We start from the raw sequence: 17,168 nt of genomic DNA on the forward strand, positions 1-17,168 counted from the left end.
CGGCATCCACCAATTCCAACTTCTAACTCTTCAGAGACAAACCCGAACCGTGGGTGGTGCGTGAAGGAAAAAAAAACCCCCCGAACGGAATCAAACAGATGTGGAAAACCGCAGCAATCGCTCGCATTTCCCACGGGGTTTCCGCATCGGGGCTTCCTGAAACAGCACGTGGAGCGTGTTGTAGGTGGATTTGGCAGAGGTTAGCTAAAGAGAGATTACTGCTGGAGTGCAAGAATTTTGTAGTAAACGTGGAAACAACTTATTTCTCGGCCACTTTGAAACTAAACCAAAATGTTTTGGTGATGTTGAAGATGAGATCGGAATGTCAGTCGTTTGAGACGGTTGTTTGATTGAAGTTTGTGTGCCACCAGCGTCCATTATCGTCCAATCCTTCTGCATGCGCTTCCACTTATTGGTTTTGGCAAGAGGGTGTTTGCTTCTTTAGCAAAATCGAACTGCTGCCACTTTTGCAATCTCCAGCCAGAACCGAAAGTCATGCAGATCACATGCGCAGACGTTGAACATCATGCTTTAACCACTTGAAGATGCAACCGAAGCTCGTAAGAAAGAAGAAGTAAGATGGTAGTAGAGAAGGGAAAGAACCGATCATCTAGCGTTCGCTAAGAACGATAGAGAGAAAGAAAGGAGAAATCATTCGAAAGGAAAACATAAAACGAAACAAGTAGGGTTTCGTAAGGAGTAAAATATAAAAGTTCGTTAAAAAACACACACGCACACAAACACTGTCTCAAAAATGCGATCACTTTAAAGATCCGTGGCTCTCGATGGCCAAAAAGACGCGCGCGAGAACGGAACGATACCGGAAACGGGACACTTGCCACAGGAGATCTCTTCTTCCGGAACGCACGACCGCACAACACCGGGAAATGGAGCGTTGGGCCTCCAAAACAAAAAATCCCTCTTTCGACAGGACACAGACACGGCTCGCAGACCAAGTTTTGGCAACCCTCGGCGCTCGGCTTGCGAAAGCACTCTGAAGCGAACGGAACGCGTTTGCCGCCTGCCGACGCCGACATTCGATAAGCGGAACGGATTAATCTACGACAGGAAGAAGCTGTTGCTTGCGGCCCGAAAGCGCTGCCAACTGATGCCAAACACACGCACACACGCACGCACACTCTCTCTCTCGCTCTTTGCTGCCATTGTAATACTCTCGCTTTTGTTGGTAGGGAGAAGTGTGGCATGATGCCCCGGTGGGGCGAAATGCACCGCCATTTTATATCTTTATATAAAAAAAATTAAAGTAATGGAACAGCTATGTTCATTGACGTGTCTAATATATCACATGTGAATTTCACGGCTCTACAGAAAGATCAAACAGATAAAACATGATAAAGTTTATTATGCCCAAAAGATTTCCCTCCGATAGCTTCAGTTAAAACAAGTGTCAAAATAAAATATTAATTTGTTACTTAAAGAATACTGGAACATAATTGGATTAACAATCCTTGTAAATTGGTTGTGGAGACAAAAATTAAAAAAAAAAACCCTCATAAGAGGGCAATATGAAACAGCTTGTGTGGGGCAAAGTGTACTGCAGGAAATGAAAGGCAAAACAGTCAAGTTTTCCAAACTCACTCAGTATGGCCCTGTCCGAACTAAATAAACACAAGGTTGTACGTATGTTGCACATATTATGTTTATGTATTAAATAAAATGTATTAAAATAAAATGGTATGCAACAATTGTTTATTTCAAGTTACAGGCAATTTGACTACATTTTTTAGCATTTCCTACTTTGTGATGGGATTGCAGATACTCAAAACATAGCAGTCGATAGCTCTAATTAACACTAGAACTACCTCGGTTTTTACGCTTGAAACTTTCGCGCAAATTATTTTCAATATTAAAAAGAAAATTTTATTTTTAAGTACATATAAATTAACATTCCATTGGATGTGTGAAAGTCAAAATGACTGGTCCGGTAGTTCTAGTGTTAAGAAATTATTAACGGGTACGTTGTGCCTCCCTTTCTGGGCCGTTTTGTTCTACAATTTAAATTGACGCGTGGAACTGAGTGCTCTAAAAAACTTCGGGGCTTTTATAACAATTTAAGAATTCTGATGTCAATTTATTATACTTTGTAAGAACGTTAGAGAATCGGGTAGTAGAAACGTTAGAGAAATTAATATTTTCCCCTTACCGGGGGCATGTTGCCTCACATTACCTTATAGATTTTTTGTAGTTTGGTTTCCGTACGCTGCCCATTTCTAGTGTGATATAGGCCAGTTTTGTGAACAAAGTTGCTCCATCACGTGCGCTCTCTCTCTCGGTGGAGCCTGCATCTCCGAGGATCCGAGGACTTGCGTTCGGCATCGTCGCTCTCCACGGAGATGAGAAGCCGAAGTCAACGGCTGACCGGTGGGGTCCACACACATTCCAAAACAACAACTGTCTGTCGGGTGGACATTCCCAAAAGGACTCGCCAACAGGACCGATCCTGTTGCCTTCTCTCTTTCTCTCTCGCTCTCTCTCTCAATGTGATCTCAAATCAAGAGAGTTGCTCTCACAGATGCTTCGGAAAGAGGCGCACGAAAGAGTCAGCTGGTGGCACCGAGAGGATGGACAGCACTCCTCGACGCTGCATCCAGCATGCGAGCAGCAGCACCTCAATTCAATGGTGAATGTGTTTAATTTTTTACGATTTGTGTTTGTCTGTCTCCTGACGCACCTCTCGAACACTGCACACCAAGGATGGGGGGTTAAATTTTTTATGATTTTTGTTGTTTTGTTTTACTTTCACTTGAGGCAGCAAGACAAGCGACGAAAAAAAAAGAGATCCCTTGCCGCCCTCTCCAAAGCCCCGCGTCTCGCAGCATCGAATCGTGAGCCGATTCATCTCATTTTCATGAATATTTAACTGCAGTAACAAGTTGATTTGCTCGCCCCAAAATAAACTCCTCATTAGAAGGCCTCGGCGGGAAGCCACCAGTTGCTAAGCGGCTCGAAAAGTCATATACAAGCATCGAGCGTGTATATACGTATATTTTATTACTCGCCAAATTGGAAACCGTTTGCTTATTAACAAATCATGTGCCACACAAACCACCAATATAATTGCGGGCTTTGGCGAGTACCTACAGCACGTTACTTTTTTCAGCTTGTTCTGGACCTTTTTTGTCACATTTATTTACGTGACAGCTCAGTTCTGTGAGTTTTTTTACATTTACATTACTCACATTGCAACTTGTTACGTTTTGTTTTGTATTTACCAGATTAAAAACACTTTAGCATGAGTGCATCGAAAAAGAATCTTAACTCAAAGGCCGGGAACAGCTTTGTCTTTGTCAATAAATGATTTTGAAATATTTTTCAGAAAAAAAGGGATTACTAGTTTATTTATTTGTTAATAGAGGAGTGTACTTCTCTATAAAGTGTACTACAAAGATGTACAAACATAGACAAAAAGGTCCAGCCATGGATTAAGGCTTCGATGGTAGTGAAATTACACAAATTATTACTATTTTCTTAATATTTCAAATTACAAATAACGGTTATCTCGTTTATCTCGAAAGGCAGCTCGCAAAACATGTTCTGTTGTTGTCTTCAAAAGTTTGTTTAGTTTTTCACACAGGTCACGGACCACCATCCTCTGTCCACCCAGTGCGACGGAACCTGCCCCACTGTGCGCAGATGACACCGTGGCCTTTCAAACAGCGAGTCGCCGAGAGCGGAAGCCGAACATGACCGCGTGCCGCTGCTCGGACCGTGTGGGGGATGTCTGTGTGTGTGTGTGTGTGTGTGTGTGTGTGTGTGTGTGTGTGTGTGTGTGTGTGTGTGTGTGTGTGTGTGTGTGTGTGTATGTGTGCTCGCTTTTTCTAAAGTTCGAAAGAAAGCAAGGTGGTAAAAAACTGCAAAATGTTTTTATAAAGCAAATAGAAAAACCTTTTTACAATTTCTCCCCGGTGGGTTTGCACCATTCCCCTAGCTGTTTGGCACGTTCTTTTATATGATTGCAAACTCGATTGAAAATATTACCTATGCTTTTAAAATTTTCCCTCCACCTGTTGAAACATTCCATTAAATGGATCAAAAACCAATAAAAAACAAATCAACTAAGCTTCGTAAAGGATTTATTTGTTTTAATTTCATACTGTACTAACGCTATATTATATAACACTCCTAAAATCCGTGCAATAGTTAAAAGGACGAAGCAATTCTAGTATAAAGGAGAAAGAAATAAACACTCAACTGAAAAACAACCGGAATCAAAAATCAATTCAACTTCAATGAAGAAGTTGAAAAAAAAGAAATACTTCAAGAAAATAAAACAGGAGAGTTTTAAAAAGGAAATCTTCATTTGAGTAAACACAAAATCATAAATAATATTATAAAATTAACGAAAGCAAAGCAGAAGAGCGCAACATTCATTTGCATCGTTGCCGCTTTATATTCAGATTCAGTTAATGTAAACCCATGAGCCCTGGTAACATAAAAATCCGTTCCGGTAAATAATGTTTGCATACATTCGGACAAATGCAATGTAACGTTGTTCCATTTTGTTTTTTGCCAAAAGCACAATCATATCGCGCTCTGGCGAACCGTCATAATAATCACCGTTTCGCAGGCTGACTGAAGCTGAAGCTGCAGAACGTTTGCGACGTTCATTATGCAACAAGACACAGCGTAAATTTAACGTTCGCCCACCTCGCTTAGTTACAGGACACTCACTCTCGCCAACTGCGTGCCAGAGCAGTGTCGGTTTACAAAACTGGTTCTGGTCTTTTTAGTCGCAAAAAAAAAGAGCTTCATACCCAACTCCTCGGTCCTCTCGCTCACTCGTCGCACAATTTTATCTAGGTTTTTGTCCGTATCCAATTTCCCTGCCTCGCCATTGTGGAAACCCCCCCCCCCCCTGTCACTGTTGCACACCGGAAATGAGCTCGACGACGTTCTTCGAGCACTCGGCGCTCGGACTGCAAGTTGACATGGCGACGAATGCCGAACCCGATCGGGACCGGGACGACGCGCCGAATTGCATCGGAATAGGGCCCGTTTTATTGCACTTCCGATTTTCCCTACCCACCACCACGCCGGAGCGAAATTGGAACAATGGAGGAAACAGGGAAAACGTCCATTAAAATCGAGCGAAACGATTCTCATCATCTGGGGCGTATTTTTTCCTCCGATCGATATACATTCCCGTCATCGAATGTGTGTGTGTGTTTGTGTGGGTGTGTGTTGATTCAGCAAGGATCTGCATCCATCGGTTCGATTGGTGTCATTTTGTGAAACCGCCCATAAGACCTGGTATGCAAAACGAGCAGGGGGTTGAATGTATTGGCAATCGGAAATGTTGCAGCCCTGGTCACCGATTCCTGGAAGATTGATGGAACTTTTCCATGCTAATTTTGCAACAGGAACAGCTGCTTCATAACCCGGAGCCGTGTGTGATACCTGTAGAGAAAGTATCGCTAATTTGTTTTATATTTTAACATAAATGATTAATACAAAAAAGAAATAGATCGATGTTATAAAACGAAGGACAGGAAAATTCTTACTTGATGTAAACCCTTCTGAGCTGCTTTGAAATACAAAACAAAACAGTTAAACCACAAAACAAAGTGGAAGAAAATATGAACAACGATCGTAAACCATAACTCGCGATGGATCCTTGCAAAGCAAACGGATAAATTCCGGCAAACGCAGGATCTGATTGTGAAAAACAAATCCCAAGCTCCAGAACGTTATCTTATTGGGATCAAATCGTGCCGACACGTAGTAGAAACCCCCGCCCCTCCTCGTTTTCCGCCCGAAACGAAGAGATGGGAAAAAGATTTCCCTTCAGACATGGTTTGCGGTTTCACATATTTACACCGTTAGGGAAAGGGGGGTGGGTTGAGCAATAATTTCCCACTTTAACACTCACCCGTTGAATGCAAGTAAAAGGAAAACGAACGAAATCAAATGGGGGAAAGAAAAAGGATAATCAAGTGGGGAACGCGAGAACTCGCGGAAAATTTGATGCAACAATAATGTAAGGATGTTAAAGTATGAACATGCTCCCATATCAAAGGTGAAACTTTGGATTCGTTTTCAACCCGCTGTTGTTCGGCCAAGTGGAACAATTTATAAATAAAAAAAAAAGGACGTAAACGATCGGAAAAGTAAAGTGATTTATCCAACCTTCATTCAATTCAGCACGTAAAACTGCACGTTACATTCACTGCGGCGTTACAAAAATGAAGGTATAAATTGCGCAATGAATAAAAGGTAATATTTTACAAAAACTTTTCCCTTTGCAGCCAAAACCAGATCCACCCCCACCCCTCCTTTCCTCACCAAAGGCCACCTACGAAATATACCTTCCTGCACGAGAAGCCAATAACCAAATCATGAGCGGAATGGCAAACACCGGAAAAGCGCACAACAATGGCGGGGGGGGGGTTGGGAAAATCTCTCTCCATCTCCACCTATCGTCGCCCAATTTTCCTCACGATTTGGTTTTTCCAAAACCTGATCCCACACACCCCCCCCCCCTCTCGTTCGATCTCTCTCAATAAATACTGGCTTTTCCGCGTTGAATATTTCTCATGAATAATAAAAATATTCGGGGCAATAATACGTTCGATGGGTTCGGGTGGAGGGAGCAAGCGTTTGGAGGGAGGGGGAGTATTCAGAGGTCGAACGTACTCGGCTAGCGAGATACAGCAGTGCGTCCTGATCGGATGATGTTTTAGCAAATACGTGCGATCAATTCGCTGTTTTTCACGTTCATTTGGAGTGGAATTTGGCTCAAGAATTTGGCTTTTGTGCAACGCAACAGCTATCTTTGGGCAGTTCCAACAAGAGGCAGACAAAATAAGTATCGAAAACAGACAGCAAAATACAGCTCGCCAGAAATAAATCGACGCGAAAGTAAAGTTTTTTCACTTGCTTGCTTTTTTTTCGTCGGGAAAACTCTTCAAAAACTCTGTCTTTGAACTAGAGTTGTGTAACTCAGATTCAGATTCATGAATCTGAATGAATCTTTCAACCAAATTAATGAATCTGAATCACTCCCCGTCGAAAGATTCGTGAATCTTCAGAGAATGAATCTTTCAACCAAATTAATGAATCTGAATCACTCCCCGTCGAAAGATTCGTGAATCTTCAGAGAATGAAGATTCATGAATCTTCAGCGATTCATGAATCTTTAGGGATTCATGAATATTCAGAGATTCGTGAATCTCCAGAGATGATGTGACGAACGTATATCCCTGAAGATTCATGAATCCCTAAAGATTCAAGAATCCCTACAGATTTATGGATGATTGTGAATGAATCTTCCGTAAAAGATTCACGTGAATGAATCTCGTCGAAAGATTCATAGGACCCAACACTACTTTGAACGATTCGCAGCTTCGGCATCTGTTAACAAAAGGCATGGAACACCCAACGCTTGCCTGTAAAGGAGCATTCGCTTCTAATTCAATCATCCTATTTGCTACAAATGCACCAGCGTTGGTTCGTGGCAGCTCTTTTGCTTTGTGCCGCAGCCAAAGAAGTCAAAGTTCGGCTCCGGTACAAGAAAAGCTACTTTTCGCTTTCGCGTCGTCTTTAACGTCGGCAGGAAGTAGACAGGAATAAACTATCCACTCCGTTAGCGTCGAGCGTACTTTCTCAGGCAAACCGATGTGCAATCGCGACACCAGTTCGTCTCGTTCGCTGATGGCGGGCTTGATTTTGCGTTCGCTTTAAGCGTGCCTTAAAGAACGCCGGGTCCAAAATTCGCTTTCAAGCAGCTATAGGCGCTACGTGGCGTGAAGGTGGCGAGATGTAAAGCTCGCCGAAGGAAATTGAATCCGGTTCGGAATCCGCGAAACCGCCCGAAGGGTACAGGCACGGGTCAACAAACGAACCAACCGTTCGTTTCACCCCCATCTCTTGCTCTCAGTGTAGGAAAATTATATTTAGTACGATTCAGCCTGCAAATATCGGCTATAAATACTCCTTTGGTTTTGCGTATCGGTACCACGAACAGTTTGTAAACAAATTTGAACACTTTGCCTTTAAGAGGTTGCTTGTTGCTTCAAGAAACAACCATACTGTAAGGCGCTAATTGACGATGTAAACCCAAGTGTAGGTTGTTCCCTTAGTCTCCAAAAGTCAATCATCTCGCACAGAACCACTAAAAACCACGAAACTGAAACATAACCCACTATTTCTCATCTCGAAAGTGCTAAAAGCTCTGAACTCCCTAAAAAGATAATCAAGAGATAGTAATAATATAACAAAAACCGATTTAAACGAATATAACCTTTACACCAGTACTTGTAAACGACAACAGCATACGATATAATATATTACTTAAAATCGTGAAAATCTTTTGTTATACTGTTGTATTTGTGTTTTAATCACAGTTTAGAGATATTTTCGATTAACTGTGATTGTTTTCTACAAAGTTACATGCCGTGTATCGAGAAATAGTGTTAGGAAACTTTAAATCCAGTAAAACCTACGATGGTTGCAAGCTACCAATCTATCAAAGGTGTAATTAGTGTTGTGCCCTATGAATCTTTAGGCTGCATACATTCACATGAATCATTTACATAAGATTCATTTAGATTTATTCATGAATCTTTTACATAAGATTCATTCAAATTGATTAATTAATCTTTTGGGATTCGTATCTTAAAACGTTGATGAATCTTACGAAATCTTAATTAATCTTTATGAATCTTTCATGAATCTTTAATGAATCTTTAGTGAATCTTTCACGAACTTTCATGGTTCTTTCAGTGGCGTGAATCAAACAATCAAAAAAAGGGTATCTCTTCCTATTTTTTTTACCTAAATTTGCTGTTCTTTTAATATCAATGAATCATTGGGATTCGTGTGTTTCGAAACCGAAGCTAAGAGTCATTCAGGTTCATGAATCTGAATCGGAATGACACAACTAAAATTTTAATTATTTATTTCAGAAATTACTCAAGACCAACACTAGAGAAAAGAGATGACATTGGTTATGAAACTAAATTTGGTAGAAAATGTATATTCCAAAGTAAATGAGATACAAGGAATAGCTAACTGTATAATAGCATTAGCGTTAGTGGAATGATCTGGATGGGATTCTAACAGAATTCTGACTAGAACAGCACGCGTTACTTAATCCATTGTGTTACGTAAGAGATCCGTAAGTCAATCCGTCAAATGTACGGTCGGAAATAATTGCCAACACGTCAACCGTTAAATTGCGCTAACTGCAAATTGTCGAGAATAATCGCTCTTTTTTTTTTGGGGGGGGAAGGGGGGAGGAATCGTATATGAAAACATATCCACAGTTAAGGAAAAACGAGCAAGATAGTAAGGAACATTTTAAGATAATATCGCCGGTATCCTCTTTGTAACCATCCACACAAGACCGCACACGGAACAGGAGAAAGAGGTTATGTAAGAGCGGAAGGATTGTCTGGGGAGTTGTAGAGAACAGATGAGATTTCTGCTTCAGCTGCTGTTCAAGCGTCGGCGTCGGTATGGAAAATTTCCCCAACCTCCATTCGAGCCCGACACCCATCTTTTGCCCCTGCTCTCACAGTGACCACTTTCTCGCACACACCTTCACCTTCGTCTGTGGGCTGCCGAACACCAAGACCGGGGGGGGGGGGGGGGGGGGGGGGGGAGGAAAAAGGTGTACCGCATGCGCTTCCGCCGGATACAGCCGTGCTGAGACACACTTCACTGCTCTAATGGCTTTATGATGACGTCTTCGCTACTTCGCAGCAAGGGGAAGGGGCGACCACAGGTGTCGGGTTTCGGGTGGCGAGGAGGTTCGGTGGGATACATTCATTTGCTGATAAATTGTTTCCAATTGCTGGCGGAACCCTCTTCGAATGCCACCGAATAAACGCTGGGTGTGACAGATCGCTTCGCGTTTCCTCACGAATCGGTGCGATTTGTTGTGCGGAGATGAATTGACAGCATATCTTTCACATGCCTTTCAGAAAAATCTCAGCTTCGGTGGAATACACAATTCAATCATGTTCCAAGTGTCTATTACAATAATGAAATCAATTAAATGAAATGAAGTAAACATCAAAGCTCAGCTCGTTCAAAGAACACCGCAATCATTAATTTTAGATTCACTCTACTACATAGGCGGAATTACTAGAGTAATACTAAAGCTTCAAATAGAACTAAACCCGATGAAAAGCGCAGTGACAAATATGTCAAACTTAATTTAGTGATAATTTAGAAATGAAAAGCAAAAGCAGCCCATCCACCGAGTTATTAATAAATACAGAACATTTAAAGTTGAAATACACTTTTCCAAAAGGTAAAAGCAAAGACTACAATTGAAACCTATCTGACAAAATGAGTTTGTAAAATCAGAGAAGATTTAACAGTGAGCGCTGATTGGTAGGAGTAGTTTCGAAAGAGGATAACTTTTCAACAAGATAGTGATAGCGATCCGTAGTAGTAATGAAACAAGAAGTGATATTTCTTACGTTTACGGGAAAATATCGAAGAGTTGACAACGCAAAACTTTATTAGAAAAAGTAGTCTAAGATGTTACCTAAATGTTTTGAAATAAATATAAATATTGACTAACATGAATATTGAAATTGCAAGTAGAAATTCGACAGTGTTTTCGAAGCAGTACTCTATACATGAATTAAACATTATAGATACATCTGAAACAAAAGCAAAAATAAATACTTATAAAATGAATCGAAAAAATAGATGAACATTCAGTTTAGCATATTTTAAATATTCAATACAATTCGTCGACGGTCAATTTTCTTCGAATTTCTGTCGGTACAATCAATGATAAGTACCAATCATGTAGAACACCGTTTTTGTTTGTTGGGTAGTATTTCTCCGAAAACGAAACGGGCATCAACATGAAGAAAATCATGTAAAATTGCAGCCCATGTCAGCTCGGATCGTTCTATTTCGGGAGAGCGCGCTGGTTGTTCCACGATTGGAATATCCCATCTTCCCACTCGCCCGTTCTGCTGAAGGAATGAAACACGTATCGGGCCGTAGAACAACTCGGCGGAGAAGATCCTTCCACCCGGAGTCCAGCTGGTTCCAATCCATCCCACACGAGACAGTTGAGGCAGTCAACCCTGTACGTGTGTGTGTGTGATTGGTAGCGATGGGAGCCGAACAACGGACCGCAAAGGCGGCGGGGTGACACATGTAATCCGATTACATAAGAGGATTAAAGTGTGTTCGAGCTACGGCAGCATCGACACTCCAATAATGCATCGCGCGTATCAAGTGCACATGTGTCCTATCCGATCTGTGTATCTCCATCCCCGGGCAGCGGGGAGGAGAGGGTGGGGATCAGGTCACAGGTTGTGACACAAACGATGTGTCAACGTCCATGACACCCACAGTGTGCCGGGAGCAACATTACGGAAACCCGTGGGGTTTATTTACATTCCTACTCACCAACAAATGGCTGCTCTCATGTTCGAAAAATGAAAGAGTTGTTCGCAAAATTGGAATAAAAGAAGGGAAGAGTGTACACTGTTAGCGTAATTCGAGATAAATTGATCAATTTGACACCTATTCGCTGTGCATCCGTATTCAACCTTTAACCTTCAACGTTTCAATGACTTTGCTGATTGTTGCCCAGTTATGACATCGATCGGTTATATTTATTACAAACGTACAATAACAAAAAAAAAACACAAGAAAAGAACACCACAAAACTCACAGTAAAATACTTCGCAAAGTAAAACGAGCTACAGGACGACCAACGTCACAGCGCAGCACAGCTCAAAACTTCAATGGTTTCCATTCGCACTGTTCGCAGCAACCCCCGGTCGAGGTGGGGTTTCCGGGGCGTTTGAAAGGTCTCCTGCTCGTTTATCGAGTTAGTGTGCGCAGCGAGAGTAATGGAGGAAACCGTACCAAACCAGTCAGTAGTACAGCGTAAGTCTGCCAGTGAGGGCGTAAATGAGTGAAAAGGGCAGTAAAATGCAAAGTTGAACTCCATAGAAACATAAAAAAAAAACAGTTGAATCATAAGGTAAATGTATATGAAAACTTGAGAGAAGTAAAGTTTTAGAATTTTTTTTACTTAAAACGACGACAAACAAACAGTGGTTTAAGAAATTGTGAAGTGATTACGTGATGTGAAAAGAACACGAAAAAGCAAAACTTGTAGATACTTACACATCAACAAGTTGGTTTCAATGGTTCATTTAACAAACATCAATCAAATTCCATATCCGAAGCCCATTGCATATACCTGTAAGGATTAAAAAAGGAAGAAAAAAAACATTAGTATGAAGATAACAAAAAACCGTCTGGATAAGGATCGAAAACAAATTAAAGTGAATTAAAAACTGAAAACACCCTTTACTAGTAACGAAATCTGAACAACATCATAAAAGAAGTCAACGTAGTAGAAAATGAAATGAAATTCTTTGATTCACTCAAATCAAAACGAAACACAAAACATAGAACTGAGGTTATTCTTCCAAAGTGGAAAACTACCGTCTCTCTTTCTCCGCGCGAAAGCTAAACTGTATTACGAAAATCCCTTTCCCACCTCGGAAAATAATCCAAAAAAAAACCCAAATAAAAACAGTTGAAGAATGAGAACGATAGGCGGCTTTAATAAAATTTTCCCCTCCCCTCCCGCCACTTTCTCCCCCAAGATTAGGGGGGGGGGGGGGGAAGCGAGGTCCTTTCGGTTCGCGAAACAGGAAGTGAAATGTCAACACAGCAACAAGCACCGAACGAGGCGGGGGAGTGATGGGGGTTGTGCATTCAAGAGTTGATTTTGTGGGTAGTGTCTGCCCATCACGTTGCTCGATCGGGAGCAACATTTTCCGACGGGTTCGAGGGGGGGAAAATCGACTCCAAACTCCAACTCGCTCACCACTTAACGGAAGAATGAAGTAAATAAATATGGAATCCATCTGAAGGGCTGCATTTGTTTACCCGCACGGATTGGAAAGGCGGCGCATGGTTCGCTCCGCCAGATGGACATTTTTCACCGTAAGGCCACGTGGCACACACACACACACACACACACACTGAAGGAATGTTGGGAGCGTTATCGCGCGGAAAGTAAAGCATCCGTCGGCATCCGTTGGGTTTGGTTTTGCGAGCGTCTCCGAATCCTCGTCATCCGTTTGCGCAGAATGTGAACCCCTCTGTTCCCCACCCCACCAATACACCCAGCGTTTCGTGTTTCGGGGTATCCTTTCGACGTTTGAAGCCGTCACACGTCTGCCGAGGCATCGTCGTCTAGCAGAAGCTCGTCCGCTTCCCTTCTTGACGGCCCGATGATTGATTAAAGTTTCGTCCCACACACACACACACAACCTTACTGTTGGATTCCTCCCGGGGGGGGGGGGGGGGGGGGGGGGGGGGAAAGGACTGGGGGGGCCAAAACATGCCGCAGCTGGCCATCCGGCGGAAGGGTTCACGTGACGCAACCCTCGCAACGGACGCTCCCGGACAGAATATGTCGCACAATACTCGCGGGCCTCACAAAAGACGGGACGATTATGATGATTCCTTTTCGATTGAGATTCCTTCGTACGAAACGTGCTTGTATGCGAACCCAACAGCGTTCGGGGGGTAGGGGGTTGCCGTTTGTAAACCCCTGTTATCAGATCCAAGCCCCACGCGGAGGTTATCATGCTCGCTGCGCCTATCAACTACAAAGATCCGTCTTTGAAGCTATCAAAATGTTTACCACCACATCGCCAACTCAAAGAATTAACTTAGAAAACAAAACCATAATATTGACAAGTTTGAAGGCACAAGCCTCGAGAAATGCTTATAACGGTTTTATAGATTGGTCGAAATACATTTCAAACTTTTTATTTCAACCCTCAAAAGACGAAAAACAAAACTTTAAGCTCCGTCACGTAATGGGGATGCCTTCCAATGGTCGAACTGATTGGATTAACGAAACAATTAGGGTCAAAAACAATTAATAAAAAGTAGGAAACAAAAGCTAAGTCTATTTTTTCGAATGCAAAATCATGTGCAGATGAGTTGTTTTCAATGGTTCATAAAAATAATCGATCAATGTTAAAGCATTTCACTAAAAAAAAGGTATGACAAAGTTATAAATAGCTATTAGGAATAAAAAGGAAAGTTTAAGCTCAATTTATAGCACAAAAACAGGCGCTAGAAACAAACACATTCCGTTTTGAGGCATTTATTTTTGAAAACACGCAAAACCAAATATAAATCCCATCAAAACGAAGTGTATTTTGATCGTTCTTCTCGGAGAGGGGATGATCATCTTCTGCACTTTTTCCAGTTTTAGACCAGAATTGCATTTTCCCTAAACCAATTTATAGGAATTAAAACAGGAGCGTAGGTTATTGATTAGTGCACAGAAAAAAAAAAGAAAAGAAAATAAAACACAACCGAACCGGTAACAACAAACATTCGACCAACGTAATGAAGTTGCTGCTGGGCTTTACTGATATTACTTGTTTTCAACTTGTTCCCCCCCCCCCTTTCTTTCTTTGCAGGTTGTTTTCCCCCGAGCAGCTGTTGGCTTTTGGGTGGCAAAAACACGTCGGAATAACAAACAAATCCTGCTCAGTGCGCTTAAAAGGAGGGGAGGGGGATGGGTGGAAGCGGTATGGGTACAGGAAGCTGCCCTAAGCCGACGACCAGCGCCCAGTAAAACGCTGTAGCGCTAGTGGATAGCAAAGACGCGCCGTGTAGTACAGATATAGGTATCGCGGGGGAGAGGGACGCAGCGCAGCGACGGTGTGGGGGAGAGGGAGGGGGGGGGGGGGAGAAAATCGAAGGAAAACAGCGGCCCGACTCGAGAACATGCCACCGGCAGCCGGTTCTGGCGCGCGCAAGGGACAGGCGGCGGCAGGGACTCGCCGCGGTGGACGGCTCGACGGTGCTGGTCAGCAGCGGAAGGGCGGCCCGGCAAGGGGGGACGGCCCGCAGGCAGGCGGTGGCCAACGAGCGCTGCAGGACCCGGACGCGGAGGACACGAATGCCGGATTTGGCAAATACTTGAGATCGGAGGAAGGTGAGTGTTGGTGGGGGGGAGGGAGGAGGAGGAGGAGGAGAGGGTGAAGATGAGTCGGCGGGAACGGGTGACGTGATGATCCTTCCCGGCACGAGCCCACAAGACGACCAACGGCAGGTCAAAGGGCGGGATGGGCGGGATTGATTGGATTTCGCACTTCCCACTTCATCCATGGCCGCATGGCATTCGCCAAGGTACGGATAGAGTGTGGGTGTGTGTGTGGGTGTGAGTATCAACTTACCCAAAATAGGGCAGAGAAAGGGCGAGCGGGTTCCCTTTCCCCCTAAACGCTCCATTTCACTCCATCCCATCCATAATGCAGTGAGATGCGGGGTTGCGAAGCCAAATGTTTGCTCACCAAATTTATTGACCAGTGTACAAAAATACAAATGACATCGGTGTGACAAGAGACACATATCGACGGATAGACCACAGCAGATACAGAAGCAGATACAGAAGAGAGCGGTTCAGTTGAACGGAGATATGTTGTCGTGCCGTTTTATATTCATTCACTTCGAAAGGAATGGAGAAAAGTATCTCATCACAGAAGACATATTCTAATACATATGGTGAACTATCTCTGGATGGGCTTGCTACAAAATTGAGTATGCCAAATCAAGGAATTACTTGAGCGAGAAGAAAAACAAAGTATTACAAGATTTTTGTAGTCCAAAATACATTTTCAAAACAAGTACATACGTTGTGTGCTTGTAGCCCAAGTTTGTTTACGTTCTCCGATTGAATTTTCAAAACTGTTTGATACCAGGGAACAAACACTGGCTACCTTGAAACTGAGAACTATGATGAACTCACATTTTCCAAAGTTTATTTACAACCACACTGCAAACTAGCGATGAGAATAACAACTCTTTTAAAAGATATGACTCAGAGATATGTAAAGAGATTTGAATCCTAACCATGGGTTCGAATTCCAAAAGATTGAAGAGTGGGTAAAAGTGTTGCTAGTCGTCATAGCGATTCGAACCCCAAGTTGAGCCCAGGATTTGACTCCCACGTTCACTTGTTTCGATAGAATATCTTCAACGAATACCAGGATCCCGATATCTCCTGGTTTTAGTCTTGGACTTAGTATAGTTCTTTCGGATGCGGATATTTTCCAGAAATCTCTTGGTATTAGTCTTCGCCTTGGTAGTTCTTACGGATTCGGAAGTTTTTCATCTACCCCAGTGGTCATTTTCCGAGTCAGGAGTTCAAAAGCGCTCTTGACACAAAATATATGCTGAGAGCTGGTATGTACTCTTCTGATGAACTGGAGACATACTTCATAGTAACGATCCGATTAGTGGTCCATATCGTCAATCCTCTTTGACAGTTTTCAACTATCTCCTACCAGAACCAGTTTGTATTGTAAATCGAGTAAGAATATGGGACATTAGTCGACAGTTCAATATGGTAACATTTCCTTTCTACATATCGACTTCTCGATTCTCGATTCGATAATTCTCGCGCTCTCAATAGGCGTCTCCTCTGCTTTTTCTTCCATCACTGTCAGCTGACTAACAGTTTGTGAGTCTAAGTTAGACTTCTTAGAATCTGAGAATTGAAGAACTCCTCGGAGTGCTGCATCCAACGTCCAACTGGACTTCAGGCTAGTTCCTCACTATATGTTCAACCTTGTTGCGACATCCGGTGTCATCTCCAAAGCAAAGAGACTATGAGTGCCTCAAACGATCGAAGTTGAAAACTAGTTGGAGGCAATCGCAAACAAAGCGAATAAATGGAGGAAGGAAATTAAAACGTCTCGCTATCAAAGCACGTTCGTTGGTCTTTTGGAGTTTTATTCGATTCCTCCGTTTTTTTTTAAGCAAATAAAAAAGAGAGGAGATTCGAAAGATAGCGCATTGGCAAAAAAGCGACAACACAAACAAGTGATGCCGGGTTCTTGGTATCTTCCGGGAGCGTCAACGTGTACGTCCGCCCCCGTTCGATTGCTTTCTAACTGCTCGATTGCTTTTTTTCTGCAGGTATCGAAATGATGAAGCTGTTCGTAATCGCCAACACGGTCGTGGTTTTTATGACGATAGCCTGGCCGCAGATGCAGCAATCCTACCAAATTCTGCGCTCGCTCATCTTCGCCGAGGACGACGACGCTGAGGACGAGCTGTAGAGCGCGCTCTGTGGGTGTGAATGTTTTTCGTAGTGCGGTGTTAAGCGAAACCTGGAAACC

At 42.8% G+C, this 17,168-nt stretch overlaps 1 protein-coding gene across 1 annotated transcript; it reads left to right on the forward strand.

Moving 5' to 3' along the window:
- Positions 1-14,769: 14,769 nt before the first annotated feature.
- On the forward strand, positions 14,770-17,108 carry LOC131290664 (uncharacterized). Its single transcript, XM_058319828.1, has 2 exons — positions 14,770-14,980; positions 16,966-17,108. Exons 1-2 carry the CDS (start codon positions 14,770-14,772, stop codon positions 17,106-17,108), a joined length of 354 nt encoding a protein of 117 aa, XP_058175811.1.
- Positions 17,109-17,168: the final 60 nt, after the last annotated feature.

The sequence above is a fragment of the Anopheles ziemanni genome, chromosome X (genome assembly GCF_943734765.1).
Source record: "Anopheles ziemanni chromosome X, idAnoZiCoDA_A2_x.2, whole genome shotgun sequence".
Taxonomy (NCBI): domain Eukaryota; kingdom Metazoa; phylum Arthropoda; class Insecta; order Diptera; family Culicidae; genus Anopheles; species Anopheles ziemanni.

Coding starts and splice junctions, on each gene's coding strand:
- LOC131290664 (XM_058319828.1), top strand. CDS start 14,770: ATGCCACCGGCAGCCGGTTCTGGCGCGCGCAAGGGACAGGCGGCGGCA. Junction 14,981..16,965: donor ATACTTGAGATCGGAGGAAG/GTGAGTGTTGGT, acceptor TTTTTTCTGCAG/GTATCGAAATGATGAAGCTG.